This window comes from Primulina huaijiensis, chromosome 16, assembly GCF_012295235.1.
Source record: "Primulina huaijiensis isolate GDHJ02 chromosome 16, ASM1229523v2, whole genome shotgun sequence".
NCBI classification, from domain to species: domain Eukaryota; kingdom Viridiplantae; phylum Streptophyta; class Magnoliopsida; order Lamiales; family Gesneriaceae; genus Primulina; species Primulina huaijiensis.
The window spans coordinates 14,803,224-14,815,884 of record NC_133321.1 but is presented as its reverse complement, the minus strand read 5'-3'; the positions used below and the strand labels follow the sequence as shown (position 1 = coordinate 14,815,884).

The window sequence follows — 12,661 nt, the reverse complement described above, 5'->3', positions numbered from 1 at the left end:
CTTTAAATGCTTTGTGACTTTGTTTTTTTCCAGAGTCAATTTGAGCGTCCTTATCAATAGGCTCAGTGTCTATTTATTAGAGGGATGCAGCTGAAGGTCTCATTTTGCTAGAATTGATAAAAACTTTAGAGAATAGACAATGGGCTAATGAACTATTGAACATAGACACATAGTAGATTTCCCTCAGCATGCTTGCATAATCACCTTTTGTGTCTTTATTGACCATGACCAACTTTGGAGTGACTTTGTTATAATTTCAGTTGTTTTCGAACCCGAAAGTTTTGGTATCTTGTGTTGTATGTAAGAAAAAAATTAGTACTCATCAAAAATGGAAGTAAAATTATTAGAAAGGAATTAATTGATAGATAATCAAAATCAAAGCTGAGAGAACTGAAAGCATAGTCATAACGAAAAGGGAGCACTGCCTCTATCCTGACCAAGGTTATCACAGAAAAGACTTCAACACGACAATGCTAATGGTGAAAAGAACAGCCACTTTTGGAGTGAAAAGTACTGCCGAAGAAGATGGTCGAGTAAGATGTTGGGAACCACCGGTTGTGGGAGCTGGTGAAATGCTTGTGGATGGCGGAAAATCTGTTGTCAGAGGTGGTGCAGCGGTGGTAGATGGTGGAGAAGTGGTGGTTCTGGATGATGAATCACCACCAGATGCTGCCACTACATTCACCGTAAGCTTCATTCCGCTGCCACAATGGCTGGGTATGCCACATATGAAGTAATGTGGACCAGCAGTGTTGAGGGTGATGGTGGTTGCACCGCTGCTATCGGTGGTTATGGCATTGCCAGCGGTACATGTCTTGTAGTCGTTCGAGCTCACTTCATCCACAGTGTGACCAGAGGCATAGTTGAATACTGCAAGCATGTAAGTTTTCATCACGTCAAGCCCTCAATTTACTTGTGGATTTACTTATATGACATGCATATGCCGCATCCGCACACATTATATATACATATAAATAGTTTTTCAGTAAGGATGGATCCATAAATTTGGGAGAAGGGATGTGATGGAACTAGAGACAAGGGCGATAATAAAAAGAATTTACAGGGATGGATAAAGGGGGTCAAAGGTTATAATTTTCAGAAAAATAAATTCTAAAAATTTAATTTGAGTTGGACATTCGTCTGGACTAGACCCCCAACACCCAAAAAAAACTCAAGTGTGCTTGTATCGGCCGTGAGCTCGGCTGGGTGAACTCTTCCTCATGGACCATCCCAACTCATTCAGGTGAAATGAAACCAACCCGGCGGATTGAATTCAAGTCTGGTTCTCTCCACTGACCAAGGTAAGCCGAGATCGGGTTATCAGATCATAAATATTTTGGGAATAAGTCACGGGAAAGTGAACCATAACTTTCATCATTTGTTCGTGTGTGTGTGCGTGTGAACTTACCAAGGGTGTCGCCAACTGTGAAGGTCTTGTCATTAGCCCAGCTTCCATAACCACCACCCATCGACCAACCCGACGAATCCCCGACAGTGTATATTGCCGCTGGAACTCCATGAATTGAACTACAAATCATAATCAAAACAATCAAATTTGAAATCCCACCACCAAAATTTGCCATTCTTGATTTGGTTTGAGAACTTCTTGGTGCAAGAACGAGTGAATAATGGGTTCTGAAATTAGTTGTGAGAAAGCATGCAAGATTTTCTTGCCATATATATAATACTCAAATACATAGGCCAGACAGGGAATACGAATACAAATGAATTAAAATGGAGTTGGTCACTAGAAACTTTTGTTTTTGCTCATTGCGTGGTTGTAAAGTGGTTTTAGACGATAGCCCATGTTCCATCCATCACTCTTCTTATGGGCCAACTACACTTCTTCTAGCCAGTTTAAAATAACACTTACATTTTTATATATATGGTCATAGTCATGCATTTTCAAGAAAATCTTCATATATGACACTTATTTCTTTTTAGAAAATAAAATGCTATCAGGGTTCCATTGTTTAATTAGACTGTCACATTTACAAAAAAACTCAACAAAAATTGCTAAAAATGCGAATTAATAATTGTGTTAGTTTAACTAACTAACAAGCAGTTGGGCTAACATGAAAGAAGAGCAAGTGAAAAGATACCCTTTTGTTTCCATAAAGCATTAGCCAAGGTGTATAAAGCATTAGCCAAGTACACCATTATCAGATAGAGTAGGTGATCCTGATATATAGAGGCAATGCCACCAATCCAACCTTCCAAGCTATGTTTATAGTTAAAAATCATGGCATACTTTAAAATTTGATATATAAAAACTATGAATCAAAAAAATATATATATATTTTACCAATTTTATCAAGTTTCATTGCGTTCCACCAAAACAAGATAATGAAGATTACAACTCTAAGTCTCTCTTTATATTCTTATATAAATTAATATACTATATTGTTTTGATTATCAAATATATATTTTTTGCCTTCCAATCTTTAATTTATCTTGACAAGTTATTAAGTCATACCAAATTCCCAACAAAATGCTCACCTAACCAAATAAACAACCACATGCATGCCCAACTCATCTTAAACTTTTTCTATTGCATGTTTAAAAAAGAAGAAATACAAGTTTCTATAATGATCATTCAGCTAATTTATCTATAATAATTATCAAAATTTATTTGAATTGGTGACTTTTGAGGGGATTTTGATGGCAAAAAGGTTTTTTTTATATGTCGAAATGATTCGGGTTATACTTGCGATGAATTTATCGGGTTGGATCTAATATGTATTCATGCTGAATTGTTGGTCATTTTAAAGGGAATTCACTTATGTTAGTTGTCTCATATCGGTTAGATAAAATTTTTGGGACTTGTATGTATGAGTTTGGACAATCATCCCTCTTGAGCTGTCTTTTGGGTTGAGTTAGGTATAAGTTCCAATCTTAACATGGTATCAGAGCTCAGGTTCCACCGTTATGTGTTGGACTGTCCATAGTTGGGCTACCCGTTCTGCCCATAGTTGGGTCATTTGTAAACTTCACGCTCCAAATGTTCATTCCTAGGCGTGAGTGGATGTGTTAATTGTCCCACATCGGTTAGATAAAATCACTGAGAATTATATATATGGACTTAGACAATCATTCCTCTTTAACTAGCTTTTGAAGTTGAGTTAAGTTCAAGTCTCAATTTTAACAACTTATGCATCCACTCTTGCTTCTCCTCCCTCTAGATCAAAACAAGTTCTCATATTTATCGGAAAGAAAATGTGGCGACGAGCGAGTGAGGCTCTGACGCTCATAAGTCATAATTTCAAGGATCTCCAAATTTTTTGACTTTCTAAAACTTGATATACAAGGCTTGTCGTATGTTCCTCACGATCTCTTTGACATATTTTTAGAGGTTTTGGTCTAATCTCATTGTGTCTGTCTATTTTCTCATATAAAATCCATGAGATAAAAAATTATAGAATCTAAAAAGAGGAAAAAACAATTTATTATCCACTGATATTATTCGTGTACTTTTGGCACTTAGTATACATTCGTGCTCTTGTAAAAACCAGATATATTTGCTAGGCTTAGTGTATATTCATTCACTCACGTTTTCTTTTGGTGTCTTTTAGAGGTTTGGCTTAGCCTCATTCCATGCATCTTTTTATTTTGTCAGATAAAATCAATAATTTCTTGAGCAAAAAAATTTATAGAAATGTAAATATAATACATTTTACCACCCGATCAGCTAGAGGAGGGAATAAAATAAAACACAGAAACTCTAATAAGATCGTCTCATGGTTAATTTTGTGAAACATATATCATATCTGAACCGATCCATATCATAAATATTATTTTTGACAAAAACTTGCGTGAGACGCTCTCACGAGTCGTATTTTGTGAGACGGATCTCTTATTTGGGTCAGTTATGAAAAAATATTACTTTTTATGCTAAGAGTATTACTTTTTATTGTGAATATCGGTAGGGTTGACCCGTCTCACAAATAAATATTCGTGAAACGGTCTCACAAGAGACCTACTTATTATTTTTAATTTAATTCTAGGTATAGGTCGGTCGACCTGTCTCACAGATATTGATCCATGAAACTGTCTCACAATATATCTACTCACAATAAAATTGGTTTTAGAAGATTCCATCTTTGTTATTTTTTTAAATAATTTTTGGGTCAAATTAAACCACTTTTTTAAGAGACTTACTCATATTTTTTTGTACCAGATTTTTTTTAAAAAAATAAAATAAGTTTCCACTGTGATTCCATTTTTAATTATATTTTAAAAAATAAAATAAATTTTCACTGTGCTTCCATTGTTAATTAGATCGTTACTCTCACAGAGATCTCAACAAGAATCGAGAAACATGAGAATTAATAAATAATGAGTCTTCTAAGTTAAAGAGCAGTTGTGCAAGTTCTTTGTGAATCATGATTATCGTTGCAACTTGCAATTCTTATAATTAAATTGATAATTATTAAATTAAGAAAAATTTGTTATCTATTTTTGTCACTTTGCGGTGGTTGTTCAATGTGTTATCAACATTCAGTTTTAGTCATGCATTATCTGATTTTTGACAATTTTAATCTTTTTTTCGTCGAAAGTGTTAGCTGATATGTCATTACATACGTTGCATTGGTGCCGCATCAACGTCTTGTCGAAAAAAGACTAAAATTTCACAAATAAAAATAACAAACTAAGATTGCAATTTCACAAAAGATTAAAATATCAAAAAGACAATCATGTATCCAAAAAATCAATTTTTCCTAAAATTAATTACGGTAGTTGGTCTTGATATCGAGACAAATTTGTATATAAAATTAATGACGTGTTTATCGTCGAAATTGTAAATTTGAGTATAAATTATATATGAATCGAAAATAATTTTTTTTAAAATATTTACCATTTCGTTTTTTTTTTATCAGGCTTAGTTTGCGATCCACCAAAGCATAATGAAATACATTTATAAATTAATTACAATTGAACTATGTTTAAAGAATTTATATTAACTCAAATCCATAGTCATCATATTTTATGGTACATGTCCACTTTTGAGTTTTTAGTCAATTAATTAATCGTCCAAATTTTAGTGAACTAACTTTTATTTTCCGGTTATTTTAGTCCAACTGCTGACGTGGTGTCGAATATGTCAACAATATTCAGTGTGTCATGTCAGTATTTTTCGACAACATATCAGCATTTTCTTATGCGATTTAGGAATATTTAATAAACCAAAATCTAAAATGTAACAAGTTAAATGTAGGTAACATTATAATATGCTAGCGACTAAATTTATGAATTCGAATGCTGTAAAAAAATGGGATCAAGATCTTCTGCTCCCCACAACAAAGGGTGCTATGCACTATCAAAAAAATTTTTTTAAAAAAAAATTGGTATTTTTATATTTTAATTATTTCAAAATCAAAATTATATTTTTATACTAAAATATGTGATTAATAATCCAATTTAAAGTTACAATTTTATTTTTGGTTACAAATATATATTGTGGTGGTAAAATGAAGTCTCTCTTATTACTTTTTCTTTTATAATTTTTGTCAACTCTTTTTTTTAAAAAAAATGTCAATAAAAATTTAATTTTTTTGTTACAAATATGTGATTCTGAACGAGCAAGAAAAAACGACTGTACATTCAATTTTTTTTTATATTATAGTTTTTTTAAAAAAAAAAACTATTTTCTTATTTTTTTTATCTTTTTAATTTTTTATTTAGAAGTTAAAATTTTATTAATCAGTAACCAAAATGTGGACAGAGTAATAACAAATGAGGGTCTTTCATTTCGTGCAGCTTCGAATATTTCGGAAGCTGTTATCACTGAAGCAAAGGTAGTTGGAGTGGGGTCAAAATTGTTTTATTCATTGAACCATAACCAGGATGGGACTTAAAACACTGGTACAAGTAATAGGAATCATGGCAGGCACAATTAGCTTCTAGTAGTCCAACCAGTATAGTTGTAAATTTTTTAGGTATGTAAAAATGCTAGTTCAGGCCACATAATCACTATTCACTGCCTTAATGGAAAATTCCACAAGACATAGATCGCAAGACAACAGAGAGAGGACAAGGATCCCAAACGAAGACAAGTTATCACATGGTTAACCATGGATTACTACGAGGAAAATGCTACAACTATTACATTGCCTCATAAGATTTGACACCAAACATGGATGCTGTCTGTGAAATGATAAGGGTGAGAATCAAGATTCCTTATAACCAAAGGCATGCCCATATAGCTATGCTTCTCTTCCTTGCAGCTTGATTTTGATGGTTACATGGATTACGGGATTTAGAAGAAAAGCAAACGCTGAAGATCATATATTATACTCCAATGCTCCAAAATATGAATGATCTTACGTCGAAATACTTATGTATGTTCTGAACTATACAGTTAAAATATTAGAGGATAACAAAAAGTAAACGTTGGCAAAATGGTTAAACAAAGAGAGCCGAGCTTAAGGAGAAATGTAAAAACTCTCAGCCCCAAGTGATAAAACCTCCGCTGCATCAAGTTTCTCTAATTGCTTGGTGAAATTCTCAGACTCAATGGTTACCTTTGTCTCCTGTCTCAGAAATCTTCTACTGCGAGCGGCATGAATTGGTCGTCCCATAAACTCCTGCAACACAAGAACTTCTTAGAAGTTTTTACTCCAACCCATGTAATTAAAATCCATTCTTGCAGGCGAAAGTCTTCAAAAGTTGTACGAACCCCGATAGGACCATTAGAAACAATGTTTTTCAATTATAACTCACAAAAGCTAGTTCAAAGTTTATGATTTCATTCTTTAACATGCATCATCACAGATATGCCGGAGATTGAAGTTAATATCATGACGCATGCATGCGCGTTGGGTGTGCTGTGGTTGGTCAAGGTTTTTAATATGGTATTTGCATATCAGGAGTTTAAGCTTGTGACCACCAGCTCTAACACCACATTATTAGAAACTACTTTTTCCAAAAGCTTGCATTCATGAGAGCCGAGCAAAAGGCCTCGAACAGTAGGTAAAAGACTATTGGTGATTAGCTTCCCTTCAAATGTGGCAAGTGCTGCAAGCCTCAGCCTCGGTGTTGTAGGAAACAAAGCCATACCCCGCCGATCCTCTGGGTTTATCTTGAAATATCACTTCAGCAGAAACAGCATTCCCACCATTAGCATTAAAGAATTCCTTCATGTCTTTACCCCTTGCACGGCAAATTTGCAACAAACAAATCGTGTACTGGCAACTGCTTGGGTTGTGGTGGAGATGAAGGTTTCTTCTTCTTTGGACTACCCCAGTTAAGATTCAAGACTCTACCCTCGAATTCCTTTTTGACAGATATAAAACAGATAAATGATTACTGAATAGTATCATTACTGTCGGGCAGGCATCCATTAGTATTTTACGAAATCTTTAAATCCCAAACACTTGCCCTGGATTCGAGATCATTAAGAGCTGCAGCAGCTTCTTCATTCGAAGACATTGTTACGAAGGCTAGACCCCTGTTTCTTGTTTTGTTATACATTGAAAACTTTATCCCGCCAAAAAAGAAAATGGAAGAAGAAGCATCATAATATGAACCCTTAATAATGTTTAACACAAAATATAAAACAACAAGCTTTCGGTAAGGCAAAACATGACCCCAAAAAAAAAAAAAACAAAGATTGCATTTTTTGGTGATAAACGTAATTATGAAAACAACAAATTCTCCCATAAAATTGAGCCCAAATCCTCAAATTGGAAGCTAGCAACCATGATCTTCCCAAATAAAAACTCAGTAATATATGTATCATACTAGGTGAACGAGTAAAACATGCCACCCATATTAATCTAAAAATTCAATATCCCCACACAAACAGAGAGCAAAGATTAAAAAGAACACTTCAATATCAATAACGGAGCCATGATTTTCAAAGAAGGGACGAATATCATCAACAGAGCATGTCCAGGGAACATTCTGAACAAGCAGCCTCGTGTTAGAAACTTTATCATCAGCCTCTTCTTCTACGGCATTCTGTGCAGCGAGTGGCTGGGATTGAGGTTAGGCCTGTACATGGATAAAGAAGAGCCGCAGATTGGAGCAGTATGAGTTCGTTTTGATAATTAAGTCTTTACTTGTGACTTGTGAGCTCTGTGACATTCTTTAAAACAATGTTGTGCTCAGTTAAATATTTTTTAAAAAATGTTAACCAAATAAATATGTCATATATAATTTTATTATTATTTTATTACTAATATATGAGAAAATAGTTAAAGACACGTACAAAGACACATTTTCCTCTCATTTTTTTGAACAATATTCTAATTTGTTTTTTTTTTTAATGAAGAGTTGGACCGTAGTCATAATCATTGGTTCGTCTCATTGTATATTTTTTATTCATTTAAGCAAAAATTTTGCTAATTGTATTAGACTTTGATTTTATACTAGATATGATTTGAAATTCAATTATAACATCCGTTATCTAATCAAATTTCTTTATACAAATTAAATATATCCATCCAAATTTTATTTTTTTTTCATTCCATATTGCATTTTTATGCTTCACAATCTATCATTGATTAAATAAAATTTGTTTATGTGCAAATGTTAGGATGGTGTCTTTGGAATTAAAGCATCTAAGAGTTGAGAATTTTCATGATATAAATTTATTTCGATCAAAATGCAAACTATAGCAGTTTTATTTTTCTTATAAAAAAAATGGAGAAATAATTTGAAATTTGTGTGATTTCATATAGATCACTTATTCAAAGATCATATAGCAAAAGGGGGGAAAAATAATTTGTTTCTTTAACATCAAAATCACTTTAGCATCATGATTTCATCCAAATAAATGTCCCTAACTTGAATAACTATTCACCCAAAAGAAAAAACAGGGATATACAGCAACATTCAGAACATATATGGAACTACTTCTTGCGTGTTCTAGATTTGGGTGAGTTAGAAAGCAGAGGCGAAAGTGGCTGTCTTTGTGATTCAGCGTCACCGTAATCAAGTTTCTTCTCCAGGGGACTGCTTGTTTTCGGGCTAGACTTCCGTTTCCCCTGCAAACAAATTTCATTGACTTTTACCCCAGCGGAATATCTATGATAAAAAATAGTAAACTCAATGCAACAGATGGTGCGTCTCATTCTAGTACTACTAACCTTTCCAGAAGTACTACTCCCGCGCTTTCCGTCGGAAGCAGAAATATGCATTTCTCTGTTACGTTGTCGTATCAACCTTTTGTTTTCCTCATCTAGCTTGCTGCATGCTTCAAACAGAACGTTCACCTGAAAATGCAACGACTTGTTTTGTTTCAAGGAAGACCATGTATGCACGCACGTGTGTGTGTAGTAATACACATATATGAACTTCATATTTTTTATACACATGCCATACCTCCTCTTCAGCTTTATGAAGGTTAACCTTTAAATGATCCTTATTATTTTCCAAGTTCTTAATTTCTGCTACCATTGCTACAATCTTCTGCGTCACAGGCTTCAGGCTAGAATGAAAAGAGGAACTTCTGAAATCATTTGACAAAAGCAGAAAGAAAAGCATATCGAAATCTGAAGTGATATAATAGATAATACTGTTTGATAAATTCCTAGTTAACATCGGTTGAATTCTTTAAAATATTAGTCTCACCTACTCCACATTTTCAGTATTTTTGAGCAAACTTCAATTCCACTATTTGCCTCCAAAAAGCCAAGTGCAGTTATTTCAAAATCATCCTTGCCAAACATAGAAGTTAATAGTGAATCGAGTAACGCTTGTTCCATATGCAGTTCATTGTCAGGCACATCAACCTTCAGTAATCAAAAGAATAGAGTTGTTAGAATCAAAAGAATAGAGTTGTTAGAATCAAAAGAAGTGGACATCCAGAACATTTAAGTAACACATTGTAATCAATCAAATCCATCTGCATAATTTATTGTGAATAGGTCTTCTGTGAGACGGGTCGACCATGTTCATATCTACAATCAAAACTAATATTTTTGACATAAAATTAATATTTTTCCATAGTTCGTGTTGGGTCGGAGATCTGTTTCACAAAATTGACTCGTGAGACGGTCTCATAGGAGTTTTGTGATCCACTGTACATTCGGGAAAAACATGAAGGCGACATAGCTGACTAAAAGTAATAACTAACAACCTATGCACACAAGAAATCAAAAGATTACATACAACCCAAATGATCACATTATAGATTTTTGAAACCATACAAGTTACATAACTTAGAAGCAAACACTTGGATCTTGCATTGACAGACCAAGTTCCTCAGCCTGTCATTTATGAACGATTTCAATGAATAAATGGAACATTGAAGGTGAAGGTTCTGCAGAAGCATATAAGCTTTCATCATCATCATAGCATATTCTCGCTAGTTGCGGATCGACTACATGGATAATAGTTCTATAAAAGCATATAAGATTTGATAGAAAAAATTAAACTTTGTAATACGGCAGCCCTTTACAGCACAACCAACACATTTTCAACCAAATACCTATGTAGTTAACATAGATGACATCTTTCGAAAAACAGATGGGACTTGGGACTGGGGGAGTTTCACACAACAAATATTAAGATGGAACTATGTTGGATCACATCCCAAGGGCAACTGGTTACAGGGCTGCGTGAGAAATGGTTCTATCACGTGGTACCGACCAAAAATATGTTGTAATCATCCTAACGCCTGTTATCAAGATGATTTTGGGTCGAAATAACTCCAAAGTTTCATACCTGGGATTTTCGAGGTCAGGTTTTGAAAAAATGTTCAAACATAACAAGGAAGAGGAGTAGAATGGAGAAGGTCGACATTTGGCCAGTCGGGAGCAGGAAGATGGAAGTGGTATCTCCCTGCCCATTGTTGTTCAAAGTTCAAACACGAGAGAAGACAATGGCAACTGGATTCAACTGTAATAACATCCTCATTTGACAAAACTGTCGCAACAAGCAATGTCTGAATATAATATTCCAACTCACATACAGCACATCCATAATAATGCTTCCCTTACCAAAAAGGATTCCAAAAAATATCCACATAAAAAAGAGAGATATTCAACTTGCGATGAAAGGCCGATAAAAAGCGTGTCAGTGCATGGTTACACAGTAATGAATCAATCCACAGTGGAGAAAAATTTGGGTGAAAACATAATGAGATCAACAAGTTTCTTAGAAGAGAATCGTGCTGATGGCATTCACAATTTATTGCTAGTCTGATATAGCAAGTTCGCTTCATATTCAATCATGAATATAAGGAATTATCATCAGGATTTCAATTTTTTTAATCTTCTAAAAAACAAACTGTCAACAATTATATTTCTACGATCCAACAAATTACCAGCTAGAGTGCTACAGACAACGGCACGAAATTTTCCAAATGGTTTGTCAAACCTTCTAAAAGCTTCAGAACACCAATTTACTTAGCATATAATGCATCATTAAGATCAATTAAGCAACACCATTGACTTAACATAGTGATGACTTGAATTACCGTATGTGCCTCAGACCGTAACTTAAAAAATTGCAACTCTTCTAACAATTTCTTGTTCTGCTCCACCAATTCTTGGTTGCGAGACTCAGCTTCCTTGCCTTTCTCATCTGCCTCATTTGCAAAATCCATTAATGCTTCACGATCTTGCTCGTAAAGCAAGCACTCCCTCTCCCATTTGTTGCTCTGTTCCAACAAATTGGTGCATTCCACGGCCAATTTTTGGTTTTCATCTACAAATTTCTTTAAAGCAATTGCATTCATACTTGCCTCAGCCTGAAAATATAAAAATTCGGAACTTTTTTACACATGTCATACGAAATGCGAGTGTGTGCAGAAGGGGAAAAACAATGGGTGAGTGTAAAAACCCTAGCCCGTTCAATTTTATACGTTAAATCCTATTCCCAACTTGAACAGTGAACATGAGTCCGAGAAAAGCATAAATAAAGTCCTAAAATCTTTAAAAGACACGTCGTCTTTCCCAAATCGAACAAAGAAGTTGACGTGAACAAGGGAGAAAATCAGGGATAAGAGTAAGAACCCTAGCCCGTTCGATAATTTCGTCTTTGTCTCTCATCTTGGATTGCAGTGACAGATATTGCTGGCGGAGGCAAAGGTTGGCCGCTTCGACTGCACGAAGCTTATCAAGCACAGTGTTGGAGGACACCATGAGGCCTACGCTGTGATCGATTGATTCTCGAAGATAATCTTCCGTTTCCTGTGGGAGTTCCATTGCTGCAAAAAACACCGATTAGGGTTTGATTCCCAGAGCGATTGAAAAATTTGGGGAAAATCACTGGGTTTGATTGATTCTTGCAAAAAAAAAAAAAAATTGGCCGCTTTACTATACATACATATATATATATATATATATATATATACACACCACACGAGCACAGAGGAGGTGGGATATGTTCGAAGAAACTAGCCGTTGAATCGTTAAATCCACTATTTGTTTCTTTGTTAAAATATATGTTAAGAAGAGTAGGTATCTTGTTAGACGGTCTCACGATTTTTTGTTTTTGAGACGATCAGTCCTACTGATATTCACAATAAAAAATAATATTCTTAGCATAAAAAGTAATATTTTTTCATTAATGACCCAAATAAGAAATCAGTCTCACAAAATACGACCAGTGAGACCGTCTTACACAAGTTTTTGTCTGTTAAGAAAATAGTGTAGCATAAAATATCGATATTATTTTACGGAAAATTATATTTATTCTAACAGAATTTCTATTG

At 34.4% G+C, this 12,661-nt stretch overlaps 2 protein-coding genes and 1 pseudogene across 2 annotated transcripts; all 3 read right to left on the bottom strand.

Annotated features, from left to right (window-relative positions):
• Positions 1-340: 340 nt before the first annotated feature.
• Positions 341-1,777, bottom strand: LOC140961772 (blue copper protein-like). Its single transcript, XM_073420466.1, has 2 exons — positions 1,409-1,777; positions 341-870 (listed from the first exon to the last, which is right to left on the bottom strand). The coding sequence occupies exons 1-2, from the start codon at positions 1,581-1,583 to the stop codon at positions 446-448; spliced, it is 600 nt and encodes a 199-aa protein (XP_073276567.1). The 5' UTR covers positions 1,584-1,777; the 3' UTR covers positions 341-445.
• A 4,011-nt stretch (positions 1,778-5,788) lies between these two features.
• Positions 5,789-7,983, bottom strand: LOC140961056 (28 kDa ribonucleoprotein, chloroplastic-like; annotated as a pseudogene).
• Positions 7,984-8,697: 714 nt separating this feature from the next.
• On the bottom strand, positions 8,698-12,279 carry LOC140960917 (uncharacterized). The gene is made up of 6 exons (XM_073419238.1): positions 11,961-12,279; positions 11,423-11,695; positions 9,574-9,734; positions 9,325-9,430; positions 9,090-9,215; positions 8,698-8,987 (listed from the first exon to the last, which is right to left on the bottom strand). The coding sequence occupies exons 1-6, from the start codon at positions 12,150-12,152 to the stop codon at positions 8,853-8,855; spliced, it is 993 nt and encodes a 330-aa protein (XP_073275339.1). The 5' UTR covers positions 12,153-12,279; the 3' UTR covers positions 8,698-8,852.
• Positions 12,280-12,661: the final 382 nt, after the last annotated feature.